Source organism: Bufo bufo, chromosome 2, assembly GCF_905171765.1.
Source record: "Bufo bufo chromosome 2, aBufBuf1.1, whole genome shotgun sequence".
In the NCBI taxonomy this organism is placed as follows: domain Eukaryota; kingdom Metazoa; phylum Chordata; class Amphibia; order Anura; family Bufonidae; genus Bufo; species Bufo bufo.
This window is the reverse complement of record NC_053390.1, coordinates 281,328,178-281,346,749: the sequence shown is the minus strand read 5'-3', so window position 1 is coordinate 281,346,749 and position 18,572 is coordinate 281,328,178. Positions and strand designations below refer to the sequence as shown.

The following is an 18,572-nucleotide window of genomic DNA, read 5'->3' as shown; positions in this document are numbered from 1 at the left end:
AAAACCAAATATGGAAAACTGAATATAGTACAGATATGTTTAGGAATATTAGAAATCCTATAGCATCAGTTTTGTTGAAAGAATGGCACAAAATCAATAAATCATTTAAGCTACTTCCAAATATTAGTTTGGATACTCCTATTATTAATGTAATACCTAACAGGCCACAAAGTCTTAAAAAATAAAATTGGTTCAGTTCCTAAAATGCAACTTTGGTGTCACGGATGGTGTTGCAGAAAGCTTGAACTTATAAATAAACATCCGACTGGCTTGATCCCAAACTAAGGAGCATATGGGTGAGCCCTATAAAACCCCTAGAGCTCTCTCTGACTGCTATGCCCATGCAAAGGTCTTTATGGTAGACGATTGCATGCCCACGTACCTCATACTGTGTGACACCTGAAAACCCTATAATAGTGAGGGGACACGACCACCGGCTCGCTGCACTTAATACGGACGGAGTCAGGGTCACCTAGAATCAAGCCAGTAAGGAAACACAAATAAAGGAAAAGGACTTATCTGAGGAATCAGCAGTAGGAGCCTCCAGCAGTGAACAACTCATCCAGGAAGAAGTATAAACCGCAAAGTGAGTGTAACGGTCACGTCCACACACACACAGGGGGAAGGGTAGTGACCACTGCGCTCCACCCTCACCCCTGGCCCTGCCTACTTGCCTCACGAGTCCTGATGACAGGGGACAACTGGACGGCAGTCCCTAATTTAGGATATGTGCAGGGAAGACAGACAAGACAAAATACGGAACATGAACGGACCGGGTCAGAACCAAGAGAGCTACGCAGTACAACGGATTAAGCAAAGAATGGTCAGGAGAAGCCGGGGTCAAATACCAGGAGAGTAGCGAAGTACAAGAGGAGTCCAAAGAGAGTAGTCAGGTGGGAGCCGAGGTCACAATACCAGGATGTATGCGCAGTACAGGAGGAGCAGGCAGAGGATCGTCAGGGAACAGGATCAGGTAAATATTCAGTAGTCCAACAAATAGCCAGGAACCTAGAAATTAACAGGCAACCTGTAGCCAGCAGGCTGCCTGTATTTATAGTGGGGAGTGAGGGTCATGTGACTTGGCCAGCGTCACATGACCGACAGACCAACCAGTCGAGCACCGAGTGATCAGCTCGGCGCTCAAGGCAGACTAGGAGCAGGGAGCCACCCAGCTGGTAAAGCCGCCCTGGGAATGAGGTCAAACACAGAACCTCATTCCAAAAGCTAAGCAACAGTTCTGCGGGCAATGGGGGACCGAGTGCACCTTCGGAACCCCGTGACAGTGAGGCAGTATGGGAGGGAATATAAAGGGAGACAATTAGTGTAAATAGGTGACAGCTGGGAGAAGGAAAGGAGATGACAAAGTGAAACCAAATCAAAGAACCTCATGCAAGAGGTAGAGAAGAACGTCTAACAGACCTTCTCACAGAACTGGCGGTGACATTTGGTCTCTGAGATCTTTGTTTAAAGGAAATCCTTTGATTCCGTTGTGATCTCAACAGGCTGTTTCCTGGGGTCAAGCTATCCTCTGTGGAATACGCCGCACTAAAATGTCACTTAGGGCTCATGCACACGACCGCGCTTCGTTTTGCAAAGTGTGCCAACTAACCAGGCCAGCCCTGGTGGTGCTAATAAAAAAAAACTGCCGGAGGAGCAGTTTGGAACTAAGTAACATGACTGGGTATAAAAAGAGCATGTTAGAGAGGCAGAGTCTGTCTGAAGCGAAGATGGGCAGAGATTCACCATCCTGCAAAAAAATAAAAAATTAACTGTTGAACAATTTCAGAAATATGTTCCTCCATTTGCAAAGATTTTGAATATCTCATAATCTACAGTACATAATATCAAATGATTCATAGAATCTGGAGAAATATAATGGACAAGGCCGATGGTCAATATTGGATGCTCGTGAACTACAGGCCTTAAAGGTTACTTTCACACTAGTGTTTTAGTTTTCCGGTATTGAGATCCGTCATAGGGGCTCAATACCGTAAAAAATGCTTCAGTTTTATCCCCATTCATTGTCAATGGGGACAAAACTGAACTGAACAGAACGGAATGCACCAAAATGCATTCCATTACGTTTAGTTGCGTTTCCAGACCGAAGAGCAAACCGCAACATGTTGTAGTTTGCTTTCTGTCCTGGGATGCGGAGCAAGGCGGATCCGGCATGACACCCAATGCAAGTCAATGGGGACAGATCCGTTTTCTCTAACACAATCTTCCACAATAGAAAACGGATCCATCCTCCATTGGAGTTCATGACGGATCACTATCAGGAATCATTGTGAACACTGTCCACCATGCAATCCACCGTGCAAGCCCTATCAGCTTGATCCAGAAACGCTGCTGTCTTCTCTGGGCAAAGCTCATTTAAAATGGACTGAGGCAAAATGGAAAACTGTTCTGTGGTCAGATGAATTCAAATTTGAAATTCTTTTTGGAAACCACAGCTGCCGTGTCCGGCAGACTCAAGAGGAGAGGGACCATCCAACTTATCAGCGGACAGTTCAAACGCCTGCATCTCTGATGGTAGGGGATGGCATTAATGCCTATGGTATAGGCAGTTTACACATCTACAAAGGTACTATCAATGCTGAGCAGTATATAGAGGTTTTAGAACAACATATGCTGCCATCCAGACAGCATCTCTTTCAGGGAAGGCCTTCCATATTTCAGCAAGACAATGCTAAACCATATACTGCATCCATCACAACAGCATGGCTGGAATGGGAAAACACTCCCAACACTCCAACAAATGGTCTCTTCACTTCCCAGATGTTTACAGGCTTGTTAAAAGAAGAGGGGATGTAAGACAATGGTAGACATCACCCTGAGATGCATTGCTGGCATCATATATTTTCATGAAATAGTAAAATGTATTACTTTCACCACCTGATATGTGTTTTATGTTCTATTGTGAATAGAATATGAAATTCACTGCATTCTGCATTTACATTTTACACAACATAATTTTTATATATTTTTTTAATTGGGGGAGATATAGATATACATACACACTAGGAAAAGTACCCGGCACTGCCCGAGTATGAAGTGTTGGTCTGTTTGTTTATTGGATTTGTTCCAAAGGTGCCCAGGAGGCCAATCCATTCCCTCTTTTTTTTTTTAAGGAAATCGCTATATCCCAGCAGTTACACAATGCTTATTTTATTAACTGTCCCCATAACAGTGACCTCCACAGCACCCTGACCCCTCAACCACAACCTCCAGATCACCCCACCTCCTTAACAGTGACCTACCCCCTTAACAGTGACCTCCACAGCACCCTGCCCCCTTAACAGTGACCTCCACAGCACCCTGACCCCTTAACTGTACCCTCCACAGTAACCCACGTATTTTACAGTTAACTTCACAGCACCCTGCCCCCTTAACAGTGACCTCCACAGCACTCAGTCCCCTTAATAGTGACCTCCACATCCTGACCCCCTTAACAATTGCCTCAACAGTGCCCTGCCACCCTAACAGTGACCTCCGCAGCATCCTGCCCCTTAATAGTGACCTCCCCCATTAACATAGACCTCCACAGCTCACTGCTTCCTAAACTGTGACCTTCACAGCTCCCTAACCTCTTACTAGAGACCTCCACAGCACCCTGCCCCTTAACAGTGAGCTCCGCAGCACCCTTTCCTCTTAACAATGACCTCCACAGCATTCTGCTCCCTTAAAAGTGACCCCCACAGCTCCCCGTCCCCCTTAACAGTGACCCCACAGTGCCCTGCCCCCTTAACAGTGACTTCCACAGCGCCCTGCCCCCTTAACAGTTCCCTGCCCCCTTAAAAATGATCTCCACAGCACCCCACTCCATTAACAGTGACCTCCACAGCACCCCACTCCATTAACAGTGACCTCCACAGCACCACGCCCCCTTAACAGTGACCTATAACAGTGAAGAAAAATGGTTGGGTTGTTATGGAAACCTGAAGGACCTGCAAGCTTCTATTGGCTAATAAGGGTCATGTGACTGTGTGTATGGCAGTTAGGACATAAGTGAAGCACCTGTGAGCTCCTAGTGGCTAATACATTTTTTGGGACTATCTCAAGAACTGTACATCCTAGAGAGCTGAGACCTTTACGAAAACCTTCCCAAGCACCCGATGTACCCATGTGCCAAACTTGGTGTCCATCCATTCAGGTGTCTGGATGACTACAGAGGACAGATGGACAGACAAACAGACATTGATTAGAGCATGTCCTATTCTTGTCCGCAATCGCAGACAAGAATAGTCATTTCTATATAGGACTGGCCCTGTGCGTTCCGCAAAATGCAGTATGCACACGGCCGGTACCCGTGTTTTGTGGATCTGCAATTTGTGGACCACAAAACACTTATGGTGGTCTAAATGTAGCCTCAAGCAGAGTTGTACCGCTAGAGCAATTATATTCCTACAGATAAGGCCCCTGTTCAATTCTTCTCCAGCCTGAAGCAGAAAATGCAGGAGCTGAACTGAAGCTCGAACTGATCCCAAATTTTTCTATGGAATAGTTTTCATGCATCCAGGGCATCAGTTGTCAACTAGCGCCGTTGTACAGACTCCGGATCTGTGCACTGACACACAGTACACTTATATCAGTTGTGTCTGACGCCAGCATAAAATAGCTGGCCGGGTACAAATGATACATGTGAAGCGGGTCTAAGCCTCTGAGTAATCCCCACAGTACTCATAATGATTAATTAGTAAAGAACAGCTTTACTTATCATTTGCTGTATGTTATTAGACAAGAGGAAGACTATTGGGGTCATTTATCAAACTGGTGTAAAGTAGAACAGGCTTAGTTGTAACCAATCAGATTCCACCTTTCATTTTCCAAAGGAGCTGTCAAAAATGAAAGGTGGAATCTGATTGGTTACAACTAAGCCTGTTCTACTTTACACCAGTTTGATAAATAACCCCATATGAGACTATAATTCACTATATATCTCCTTGATATTTTTCCTGCATATTTACATCAACTCATATTTTTCAGGTGCTTATAAAATCGAAAAATTATATAGTAAGGGACTGCTTTCACACTTCAGAACTGGACAACAAAAAGCGGCCTGAGACTGTAAGTTTGATTTTCTATAGTAGCATCCTTTAAGTATGTTCTGATGACTATACAGTGAGTGACAGGAGTAATACTAGGTGGGAATTATGGTGATTTAAAGTAATGCTTCTTTCTAAAAATCTAGTAGGTACAAAGTTCTGTGCTGACTTAAAGGTTTATGCTTTGGTTGATCTACATGATATACGGTAATACATTTCTAACAAAGCTAGGACAAGCCCTGTACCACACCTGGATCCAAAGATCCATCTCCACATTCACTGCTCCAATTGCTCTGCTAGATTATCTTCAGGCTGCAGCTCAGGGGGATGTGTCCTTTCTGCTGCAGCTCTCTCCCTGGCTGGTGGCAGTTGAAGATTTAAACTGAGCATATTCAACCAGCTCAGTGAGATGGAAAGAAAATAAGGAAAAAAACAAACAGCAGGTGGCACTATACAGATACATTATATTAACCAGCTCACAGGCTATACTATACTAAATTTTGCAAACATTAGTTCTCAATTATTGCCCCATGTATACTTGCTTAAAAATCAATATTACTGGAAAACCCCTTTAACCGTACATGAACGGCGCTGGTGGACGTGACTTAAGGACCAGCGCCGTACATATACAGCTGACTTATCGGGCGGGTGCAGGAGCTGCGCCCGCCCAATCAGCGGCACAGACCTGGCAGTCATTGACAGCCGGGCACCTGCTGCATACACCAGTACCGGTGAAAACCCAGATGCTGGCGTATTAACCCCTTGTATGCCGCAGTCAAAGCTGGCATGCAGAGGGTTCGCAGATGGTATGGGTGCCCTCCACTTCCCCATCGGGTCCCCGCTCTGCAGTGGCGGGTACCCGATGGCAGAGAAGGCAGCCCGATGCCTTTCATAGGCATCGGGGCTTGCCTTCTACGGAAGCCTGTGAGATCCAGCCCTTAAGCTGGGTCTCACAGGCAGGCTGTCAGCATAAAATATGACAGAGAATGCATTACAATACAGGTTGTATGGTAATGCATTGCAGAGGGACTCAGACCGGCTCTATAAAAATATCACATGATCCACCCCCTCACCTGAATGCTGTAGAAAAAAATAAAATAAAAACTGCTAAAACAATAATTTTTTTTGTCATCTTACATGACAAAAAGTGCAACACCAAGCGATCAAAAGGTGTATGCCCCCCAAAATAGTACCAAACAGTCACCTCATCCCGCAAAAAATGAGCCCCTACATAAAACAGGGCAAAAAAAACAACAACAAAAAAAACTATGGCTCTCAGAATATGGAGACACTAAAACATAATTTTTTTTGTTTCAAAAATGCTTTGATTGTGTTAAAAGTGAAAAAAATAAAAAAGTAGACATATTAGGTATCGCTGTGTCCGTAATAACCATATCACATGACATAACCCCAGGTGAATACCGTAAAAAAAAAAAAAAGGAGAAAAGGCTTTTTTTATCACCTTACATTACAAAAAGTGTAATAGCAAGCGATCAGAAAGTCATATGCACCCTAAAATAGTATCAACCAAATCGTTATCTCATCCCGAAAAAAAAATTGCCCCTACATAAGACAGTCGCCCCTAAAAAAACCAAAAAAAAACCAATGGCTTTCAGAATATGGAGACACAAAAAAAAATCTTTTTTTTCAAAAATGCTTTATTATGTAAAACTGAAACAAACATATTTGGTATTGTCGTGTCTGTAACAACCTGCTCTATAAAAATAGCACATGATCTAACCTGTCAGATGAACATTGTGAATAACAAAAAATAAAAACGGTGCCAAAACAGCTATTTTTTTTTGTTACCCTGCCTCACAAAAAGTTTAATATAGAGCAACCAAAAATCATATGTACCCTAAAATAGTACCAACAAAACTGACACCTTATCCTGTAGTTTCAAAAATGGGGTCACTTTTTTGGAGTTTCTACTCTAGGGGTGCATCAGGCAGTCTTCAAATGTGACATGGCAACCTAAAATTATCCCAGTGAAATCTGCCCTCCAAAAACCACATGGCGCTCCTTTCCTTCTGCGCCCTGCCGTGTGCTCGTACAGCAGTTTACGATCACAAATGGGGTGTTTCTGTAAACTACAGAATCAGGGTAATAAATATTGAGTTTTGTTTTGGCTGTTAACCCTCGCTTTTTTACCGAAAAAAATTGATTAAAATGTAAAATCTGCCAAAAAAGTAAAATTCTGAAATCTCATCTACATTTTCCTTTAATTCTTGTGGAACACTTAAAGGCTTAACAAAGTTTGTAAAATCAGTTTTGAATACCTTGAGGGCTCATGCACACGGTCGTTCTGTACATTGGGCACCACAATTTGCGGTCCTCAATGCATGGGCATCATCCGTGCGGCGGCCGGGAAGGATTGAGACCCATTCAACTTGAATGGATCCGTGATCCGTCCGCACCGTAAAAAATATATAACATGTTCTATTTTTTGCGGTGATGAGGCACGAACAGAAACATCACGGAAGCACTCCGTAGGGCTTCCAATCCATGCTTCTGTTCCGCACTGCATCTTCCGGATTGCGGACCCATTCAAGTGAATGGCCGGGCAACAGTTGTATGCATGAGTAAATCTTGAAATTTTTCTGAAATTTTCTAAAACCTACTTTTTAAGGACCAGTTCAGGTCTGAAGTCACTTTGTGAGGCTTACATAATATAAACCACCCAAAAATGACCCCATTTAGTAAACAAAGCCTCTCAAGGTATTCAAAACTGATTTTACAAACTTTGTTAACCCTTTAGGTGTTCCACAAGAGTTATTGGCAAATGGAGATGACATTTCAGAATTTAAGTTTTTGGCAAATTTTCCATTTTAATACATTTTTTACAGTAACAAAGCAAGGGTTAACAGCCAAACAAAACTCAATATTTATTGCCCTGATTCTGTAGTTTATAGAAACACCCTATATGTGGTCGTAAACTGCTGTACGGGCACATGGCAGGGCGCAGAAGGAAAGGAGCGCCATATGGTTTCTGGAAGGCAGATTTTACTGGACTGGTTTATTTACACCATGTCCCATTTGACGCCCCCCTGATGCACCCCTAGAGTAGAAACTCCAAAAAAGTGACCCCATTTTGGAAACTATGGGATAAGGTGGCAGTTTTGTTGGGACTATTTTTAGGGTACATATGATTTTTGGTTGCTCTATATTACATTTTTGGGAGGCAAGGTTACAAAAAATTTTAATTCTTTTTTCATCTCCATTTGCCAATAACTCTTGTGGAACACCTAAAGGGTTAAGAAAGTTTGCAAAATCAGTTTTGAATACCTTGAGGGGTGTAGTTTCTTAGATGGAGTCACTTTTATGGAGTTTCTACTCTAGGGGTGCATCAGGGGGTCTTCAAATTGGACATGGTGTCAAAAAACCAGTCCAGATAAAATCTGCCTTCCAAAAACCATTTTTTTGTGACCTTACATCACAAAAAGTGTAATAGCAAGCGATCAAAAAGTCATATGCACCTCAAAATAGCGCAAATAAAACAGTCCTCTCATCCTGCAAAAAATGAGCCCCTACCTAAGACAATCGGCTAAAAATAAATAAAAAAACTGATTACCAGACTATGGAGATACTAAAATGTTTTTTTTGTTTAAAAAAGGATATTATAATGTAAAACCTAAATACATTTTAAAAAGTAGACATATTAGGTATTGCCGCGTCCGTAAGTATCTGCTCTATAAAAATTCCACATTACCTAACCCCTCAGATGAACACAGTCAGAAAAATAAAATAAAAACTGTGTAAAAAAAAAGCCATTTTTTACACCGTTTTTATTTTATTTTTTTGACTGTGTTCATCTGAGGGGTTAGGTCATGTGGTATTTTTATAGTTCAGGTTCTTATGGATGCGGCGGTACCTAATATGTATACTTTTTTTTAATTTATTTTAGTTTTACAAAATAATATGTTTGAAATAATTTTTTTTTTTTGTTTTAGTGTCTCCAAAGTCTGAGAGCCATAGTTTTTTTTTTTGTTTTTTTTCTGGGCGATTATCTGTGGCCAAATAGAATTAAATTGGAGAAGGGGATTATAAATTTAGTACTCCATGGAAGTGTGGTACTCCCTGAAGCAACAGTCAATGCAGAGGCCCGGATGATCGGGGCACATGTCACACTAAGTGGTGGTGTCCTTCTGTATCCCCCTCCTGTGACACACTCTGCACTTTTTTTGGGACCGTCCCTTCTTTCCAGTATGGGGGACCACACCTGGAAAGTGTTGGACGATCCGGGCGCCTCCAGTTCCCGAGGTACTCCGGCCTGCTCTTTCCAGGTCAGAAAAGATCAGGGCCTTGAGGACTGCCTCATTGAACTGCAGGAATTTCCGTATTGCCAACACAAAAGAGTTTACAAGGCAACCTGTACCAAGTAGACCGAAACTTTTTTGTACCATGCCCGGGTTTTGCGCATGGCGTTATATGGCTTGAGGACTTGATCAGAGAGATCAACTCCTCCCATATACCTATTCTAGTCCACAATGCAATCAGGCTTGAGGACCGTTGCCACGGTAGCTCGCACAGGGACAGGGGTGATGCAGTTACCGTGAATTGTGGACAGTACAAGGACATCCCTCTTGTCCTTATATCTGACCAGCAACAGGTTTCCACTGGTAAGGGCACGGGTCTCACCCCTGGGGATAGGTACCTGGAGGGGGTGGGTAGGGAGGACACGTTGATTTTTCCGCACGGTCCCACAAGCGGACGTGGATCTGGCGGCGAGGGACTGGAACAAGGGGATACTAGTATAAAAGTTATCCATGTACAGGTGGTAACCCTTATCTAGCAGTACGTGCATAAGGTCCCACACAAGTTTCCCGCTAACACCCAGAGTGGGGGGACATTCTGGGGGTTCAATACGGGAATCTCGCCCCTCGTACACACAAAACTTGTAAGTGTACCCTGAGGTACTCTCACAAAGTTTGTACAGCTTCACGCCATACTTCGCCCGCTTAGAGGGAACATACTGGCGGAAAATGAGTCTCCCCTTGAAAGCAATGAGAGACTTATCAACAGCGACCTCCCTTCCAGGTACATAGGCCTCCAGAAATTTGGCCTCGAAGTGATCGATGACCAGGCTGATTTTGTACAGGCAGTCATAGGCAGGAGCACCTCAGGGGGGACATGCTGCATTATCTGCATAATGCAGGCATTTCCGGATGGCCTCAAACGGGAACGTGTCATGGCCATACAGTAGAATGGGGTCTGGTAGAGGACGTCCCCACTCCAGTACTGCCTGACACTGGGTTTTTTGACTAGGCTATGTGCAGCACGAGGCCCCAAAACGTCCTCATCTCGGCTGCACTGGCCGGAGTCCAGCCACTGGACCTAGCCAAAAAGGAGTCTGGATGTTCAGCAATGAACTGTTGGGCAAACAAGTTTGTTTGCTCCACAGAAGCAGTGTGGAGGAGGAGAGCAGAGCTGGGGGAAGTTAACCCCTGCCCGCCCAGCCAATAGGAAGCGATCCTGAGAGGTGATGTCACCGCCACCTCTCAGGATCTAAGGATGGTGATTGGTGGTGTATTATCACACCACCGATCACCATCCTATTCTGCGTTATCGGGTCACCGGAGACCCGAATGACCCGGAAATGCAGCAAACCGCAGGTCTGAATTGACCTGCGGTTTGCTGCGAATGATTTCAGCAGGCACTCTGTTCCGATCACCGCCCGCCACACGGCGGTGATCGGAAATACACAGGGCGTACCTGTACACCCTGTGTCCTTAAGGACTCGGACATCAGGGCGTACAGGTACGCCCTGTGTTTCGTAAGAGGTTAAATGTACCACTATCATGAAGTACAATGTGTCACGAGAAAAGAATCTCAGAATGGCTTGGATAAGTAAAAGCGTTCCAAAGTTATTACCACATAAAGTGACACACGTCAAATTTCCCCAAATTTGGTGAAAAATGTCAGGGTCCTGAAGGGGTTAAAGGTCCGGGATGTAAATATTGATGGCCTATCCTCAGAATTTGTCTTTAGTATTAGATCATGGAGGCCCAACTCCTAGCACCCCTGCTGATCTTCTGTTGGAAGAGGTTCGGAGGAGTGCTGCAATCTCTTCTTACAGTAGTTTACCAATTCTATTTACTGGAATGGGCCTGAGCTGTAGAAAGGTCATGTGACTGATGGACTTGATGCCACAGACCTAGGAAGAGGCCACAGCACTCACCTGAGCTTTCGAACGCCTATAACCCTTAGGTTCTTTAAACATGGTGCCTGCTCGTGCATGCAGCCGGCACCATAGTCGGCGGTTCTCTGCTGTTTCAAACAGCAGAGGTTCGCGGCTAATGTCTGCCACCAGCAATAATGACGATTGCAGTCAATTAAGCCTTTAGATGCTGTGGTCAAGTGCAACCACGGCATCTAAATAGTGAAAAACCCAGAGGGGTCAATCAGGGAAGCTAGACATTCATTCTAATACGCCGAGTCTCTCTGAAGAGACCCAGTGTATTGGAGCTGCAGTTCCTATGTTGGCCAGCAGATGGCAGGCCAACATAGGATATCAGCACATTCAGCTTGTACTGTCATTCTATGGAATACAGTATAAACTGTAATAAATCTTAGTACTGCATATTGTAGCCTCTTTAGAGGGGCTATAAAAAAAATTAAAAAAAGTTTAAAAATATGCAAAAGAAAAAAAACTTATATAAAAATGTAAATAACCCCCTGCCGGATCTCAAAAGCAGAATACAAAACTGCAAATATTAAAGGGCTTCTGTCAGCCCACTAAACTGTTTTTTTTTTTTGTTTACTAATAATCCCTATACTGCGAGCTCTGCATACATAAGTTAAATAATAGTAGCGGCACTCACCCGTGTGTAGTCAAAAAGATATGCAGCTTTATTTAATCCAGAATTACATCAGGCAGGGGGCGGACAATTCAAAACACGCATTGATCAGCTGATCAATGCGTGTTTTGAATTGTCCGCCCCCTGCCTGATGTAATTCTCGATTAAATAAATCTGCATATCTTTTTGACTACACACGGGTGAGTGCCGCTACTTTTTTCCGTTCTATATTACCTTCTACTTGCATCGCACCTGCATAGCTGAGCACCGCCGTCTGTGTGTGTCCTCTCCAGCCACGTACAGCACTGGATCTTAGTGCGCCTAGCCGCTGCTAGTGGTGCCGCCCCCTACCTCACTTGTTACATAAGTTAAATAATCATTTTGGTTCAGTAGAATTTGATAAAAAGCGATTTTTAAAATATGCAAATTACCTTGCTACCAGCAAGTAGGGCGGCTACTTGCTGGTAGCAGCCGCATCCTCCGATCCTAATGACACCCCCTCCGCATTGTGATTGACAGGGCCAGGGAACGGAATCGTTCTCTGCTGGCCCTGCCTGTTAGCATTCAAAATCTGGCGCCTGCGCTGCGGCCGTATGTATCTTCAATCTGCGCAGGCGCACTGAGAGGCGGCCGCTCGCTCCTCAATGCGCCTGCGCCGGGTGTAGATGCGACGTCATCGGCGCAGGCGCATTGAGGATGGAGCGGCCGAGCGAGTGGCCGTCTCTCAGTGCGCCTGCGCAGATTGAAGATAGGTACGGCCGCGGCGCAGGCGCCAGATTTTGAATGCTAACAGGCAGGGCCAGCAGAGAACAATTCCGTTCCCTGGCCCTGTCAATCACAATGCGGAGGGGGCATCATTAGGATCGGAGGATGCAGCTGCTACCAGCAAGTAGCCGCCCTACTTGCTGGTAGCAAGGTAATTTGCATATTTTAAAAATCGCTTTTTATCGAATTCTACTGAACCAAAATGATTATTTAATATAGGGATAGGGATTATTAGTAAACAAAAAAAAAAAAACGGTTTAGTGGGCTGACAGAAGCCCTTTAAACTAGCCGTAGACAATCCGTTTTAGATTGCAGTCTTTCCATAATTACATATAAAGTACCACTTAAAGTGCAATTAGATAAAAATAATAATCTACCCAATAATACCTCTACATGTTTATGTAGATCCACCTGCATCGACCCACGCTGTTTTCTGTACGTGTGTTTTTAGGTGACCACCCAGTTCAAGAATAGTTTGACAAGTCTGATAGAAATCCTGATGTCTAAGGAACCTGCATATATTAGATGTATCAAACCAAACAACAACAAGCTTCCAGGTAAGACCAATATATAGGAATAGTGTTGGGCAGGGCCGGCCTTTGGGGTGTGCGGGCTGTGCGGCCGCACAGGGGCGCCATAGCAACAGGGGCGGCTGACAGCTCGCAATGTAATATGCGGCAGGCGAGGCGGCACTTGTGTTCTCCCTCAGGGCGGGCCCCCCGTTCCCTCCATCTCCCCCTCCCCTGTATCTAGCAGGGGGCGCCCGGCGCCCGTTGCGGTTTAAAAAAAAAAAAAAAGTTGCTTATATAAGTTGGGGCGGCCGGCGGCGCCCCTCATGCTGCGCCGCCTGAGCGGCTGAGGCTGAGCGCTTGCTGCTCTAAAGAATCCTGCCTGCGCCTGCTGTGTGCTGTTAATGTAGCGTGGCCGAGCTCTGTTCGATCCGCGGTACAGGAGCTTTTGTTTCCTGTACCCGGCCGGACTGACAGGAAGTGCTCACTTAGTGTGCACTTCCTGTCAGTCCGGCCGGGTACAGGAAACAAATGCTCCTGTACCGCGGATCGAACAGAGCTCGGCCACGCTACACTAGAGGTGGAGGTGGGAGAAGAATGAGAGTGACAAGGGAGAGGGGGGGGAATAATGAGAGTGACAAGGGAGGGGGGGTGGAATAATGAGAGTGAAAAGGGAGAGGGGGGAATAATGAGAGTGACAAGGGAGAGGGGGGGGAATAATGAGAGTGACAAGGGACAGGGGGGGAATAATGAGAGTGACAAGGGAGAGGGGGGGAATAATGAGAGTGACAAGGGAGAGGGGGGGGGAATAATGAGAGTGACAAGGGAGAGGGGGGGAATAATGAGAGTGACAAGGGAGAGGGGGGAATAATGAGAGTGACAAGGGGGGGGGAAATAATGAGAGTGACAAGGGAGAGGGGGGGGAATAATGAGAGTGACAAGGGAGAGGGGGGGGAATAATGAGAGTGACAAGGGAGAGGGGGGGAATAATGAGAGTGACAAGGGAGAGGGGGGGAATAATGAGAGTGACAAGGGAGAGGGGGGTGTGACGGTCACGTCCACACACACACAGGGGGAAGGGTAGTGACCACTGCACTCCACCCTCACCCCTGGCCCTGCCTACTTGCCTCACGAGTCCTGATGACAGGGGACAACTGGACGGCAGTCCCTAACTTAGGATATGTGCAGGGAAGACAGACAAGACAAAATACGGAACATGAACGGACCGGGTCAGAACCAAGAGAGCTACGCAGTACAACGGATTAAGCAAAGAATGGTCAGGAGAAGCCGGGGTCAAATACCAGGAGAGTAGCGAAGTACAAGAGGAGTCCTAAGAGAGTAGTCAGGTGGGAGCCGAGGTCACAATACCAGGATGTATGCGCAGTACAGGAGGAGCAGGCAGAGGATCGTCAGGGAACAGGATCAGGTAAATATTCAGTAGTCCAACAAATAGCCAGGAACCTAGAAATTAACAGGCAACCTGTAGCCAGCAGGCTGCCTGTATTTATAGTGGGGAGTGAGGGTCATGTGACGTGGCCAGCGTCACATGACCGACAGACCAACCAGTCGAGCACCGAGTGATCAGCTCGGCGCTCAAGGCAGACTAGGAGCAGGGAGCCACCCAGCTAGTAAAGCCGCCCTGGGAATGAGGTCAAACACAGAACCTCATTCCAAAAGCTAAGCAACAGTTCTGCGGGCAATGGGGGACCGAGTGCACCTTCGGAACCCCGTGACAGTACCCCCCCTTTTACGAGGGGCCACCGGACCCAAGACTTCAGGCGATGGCTTTTCAGGGTGTTCTAAATGAAATCTACGAACCAGTCTAGGAGCATGAACCTCCCTGGCAGGTACCCAAGATCTCTCTTCAGGTCCATACCCCTTCCAGTGAATCAGATACTGCAAGGAGTTACGCACCTTCCTGACATCCACTATTTTAGACACGACATACTCGACAGCATCATTAACAAGAACCGGCGGAGGCGAGGCTTTCGATGGTACTACCGGTTCAAAATATTTTTTAAGTAGAGATTTATGGAACACATTATGAATGCGGAATGACTCGGGCAGCTCCAACCTAAATGATACCGGGTTAATCACCTCCGTGATCTTATATGGTCCAATAAAACGAGGAGCAAATTTTCTAGAAGCTACCTTGAGAGATAGATTCTTGGAGGACAACCATACTTTATCCCTAACCTGAAAGTTCACCCCCCTTGAACGTCTCCTATCGGCCTTGAGTTTTTGAGAACTTTGAGCCTTTTCTAGGTTCGATTGAACCCGGGCCCAAACTGTGCACAGTTCGGAGGAGAGTTTATCAGCTTCAGGGTTAGAGGAAGAGACGGACGACCCAGAATGAAAACGGGGATGAAAACCATGGTTACAAAAGAAAGGGGAGACCCCAGCAGAAGAATTGACACGGTTATTCAGAGCAAATTCAGCCATCGGAAGGAATTTGACCCATAATTGCTGGTCATCAGCAACATACAACCTCAGGAATTGTTCCACAGACTGATTAAGGCGTTCAGTCTGCCCATTTCTCTCAGGATGGTAGGCGGAAGAAAAAGACAACGAAATTTTACATCTTTGACAGAAGGCCCTCCAGAATTTGGACACAAACTGCACACCCCTGTCCGAAACAATATTTTCCGGGATGCCATGTAAACAAACAATCTCTCTCACAAAAATAGACGCCAGGGTTTTAGCATTCGGAAGTTTAGACAGGGGAATAAAATGAACCATCTTGCTAAACCTATCGACCACTACACAAACCACAGTCTTACCCTCCGCCAGCGGTAGGTCAGTTATAAAGTCCATCGAGATATGGGACCAGGGTCTACTGGGAATGGGTAGGGGTCGTAGGTTACCAGCAGGGCGAGTCCTAGATGTCTTAGACCTGGCACAAACCTCACAGGCTGACACGTAGGACTTGACATCCCTGGTCAGAGTGGGCCACCAATAAGATCTAGAAACCAGATCCTTAGTGCCCTCAATACCCGGATGTCCACAAAAGGCAGAATCGTGACACTCACCCAACAGCTGGAGACGAAATTGTACGGGAACAAACAACTTATCTGTTGGGATGGATGCCGGTGCCAGATGTTGTTCAGCCTTAATGCGAGCCGAGATATCCTGGGTTAGAGCCGCTAAGAAGATGTTTGCTGGTAGGATGGATTCAGGCGGCGTCTCAGTGGGTTGAAAAGCATGGAAGCTCCGAGATAATGCGTCTGCCTTCACATTTTTACTTCCCGGCCTGAACGTAATGGAGAAATCAAAGCGGGTAAAAAACAGAGCCCATCGGGCTTGTCGGGGATTCAACCTCTTAGCGGACTCGAGAAACATTAGGTTTTTATGGTCAGTGACAACAGTTACTCGATGCCTTGCCCCCTCCAAAAAATGTCTCCACTCCTCAAATGCCCATTTAATGGCCAACAGCTCCCTATTCCCTATGTCGTAGTTTCTCTCCGTGGGAGAGAATTTCCTAGAGAAGAAGGCACACGGTCTCAGGTTAGTGAGGCTAGCAGGACCTTGTGAAAGGACTGCTCCTGCGCCGTCCTCGGACGCATCCACCTCCACAATAAAAGGTCTCTCCTGATCAGGCTGGATCAGAATGGGAGCGCTACTAAATGCCTTTTTTAATGTTTCAAATGAAGAAATGGCCTTGGTAGACCAATTCTCCAAATCCGCCCCTTTCTTAGTAAGGTCGGTCAATGGCTTAGCAATTACAGAAAAATTCATGATAAATTTACGGTAGTAATTAGCGAAACCCAAAAACCGTTGTAAAGCCTTTAAGGATGAAGGCCTTACCCATTCCTTAATTGCTAAAACCTTACCAGGATCCATCTTAAAGGCGTGAGGAGTCAAAATATGCCCTAGAAACAGTATCTCCTGTACACCAAAGACACATTTCTGTTGCTTAGCGGATAGCTGGTTCTCCCTCAACACCTCTAATACTTGTTTGACATGGGACACATGAGATTCGAAATCAGGAGAGAATATCAAAATGTCGTCAAGATAGACAATAATAAATTTACCTAAGAACTCCCTAAGAATATCGTTCATTAAATTTTGGAACACAGCAGGGGCATTGCTGAGTCCAAAAGGCATCACCTGATATTCAAAGTGTCCTATCGGAGTATTAAACGCTGTCTTCCATTCGTCTCCCTCCTTGATTCGGATTAGATTGTATGCCCCTTTCAGGTCAATCTTGGAAAACCAGGTTGCCCCCAAAACCTGGTTAAATAAATCCGGAATCAATGGGAGAGAGTATCTATTTTGGACAGTGATTTTATTTAATCTCCGGTAATCAATACAAGGCCTAAGACCACCATCCTTCTTTTTAACAAAGAAAAACCCTGCTCCCATAGGAGAGACTGAAGGTCTAATATGCCCTTTAGCAAGGCTCTACTTAATATAATCTTCCATAGCCTTGCGTTCGGGCCCTGAAAGATTATAAATTCGACCTTTAGGAAATTCGGCACCCTCAATTAGCTCTATGGCGCAATCATAAGGTCTATGGGGGGGTAGAACCTCTGGAGTAAGGGACGAGAACACATCAGAATATTCCTTAATAACAGAGGGTAATGTATTAGACCTTACTGAAACTCCAGCCTGGACCACGGACAAGCATGAGTCACACTTAGGTCCCCATTTCACCAACTCTCCTTTGGACCAATCAATTGTGGGGTTATGTAAACGGAGCCAAGGCAACCCTAGTACCACCTCAACCGGTAGGTTCTCCAGGACTAGAAGAGAACATCTCTCAGAGTGGCACACACCCACGGACAGAGAAATTTCAGAGGTACATGACCTCACCGTACCACCAATCAGGGGAGTAGCATCAATAGCCATGACATGGATAGGTGTAGGTAAAGCAAACATTGGAATACCCAATTTACAAGCAAACTCAAAGTCAATAAAGCTGGCCGCTGAACCGGAGTCAATAAAGGCCTTACCCGGCCACTTATTAACCCCCAGAGAAATTGTTATGGGTACCAAAAGCTTACCTTTAGAAAAATCAGGGTGTACCTGGTCTTTAGGTTGTCTTGCCTTAGAAGACTTGTCAGAGAGGTCCCTCTTAGGACACTTGTTGATCCAATGGCCAGGATCTCCACAGTAGAAGCACTCTCCGCGTCTGCGACGAAGATTACCCCGGGTCATGCCAACCTGCATGGGTTCCTCGGTGGAGACCTCAGTGTTGTCCCTGGAAAAGGCCTCTGGCTGGACCACCATCTGAGAACAGAACTGTCGTTCTTGTCGTCTCTCTCTAACTCGTTTGTCAAGTCGGACAACTAGGGTCATCATCTCCTCTAAGGTCTCAGGAATTTGGTAATTGACCAATAGATCTTTTAAATTATCAGATAGACCAGACCTAAACTGACTCTTCAGGGCTGGTTCATTCCATCCTGAGGGGACACACCACCGTCTGAATTGGGTGCAATACTCCTCCGCAGGGAGAT

At 45.5% G+C, this 18,572-nt stretch overlaps 1 protein-coding gene across 1 annotated transcript in view; it reads left to right on the top strand.

Moving 5' to 3' along the window:
* The window catches only part of MYO1H (myosin IH), a 198,915-nt gene that overhangs the window by 93,645 nt on the left and 86,698 nt on the right, over positions 1-18,572 (top strand). The window contains exons 17-18 of the mRNA XM_040419688.1: positions 4,987-5,067; positions 13,059-13,164. Coding sequence (XP_040275622.1) covers positions 4,987-5,067; positions 13,059-13,164 — 187 coding nt within the window. The remainder of the gene's footprint in view (positions 1-4,986; positions 5,068-13,058; positions 13,165-18,572) is intronic.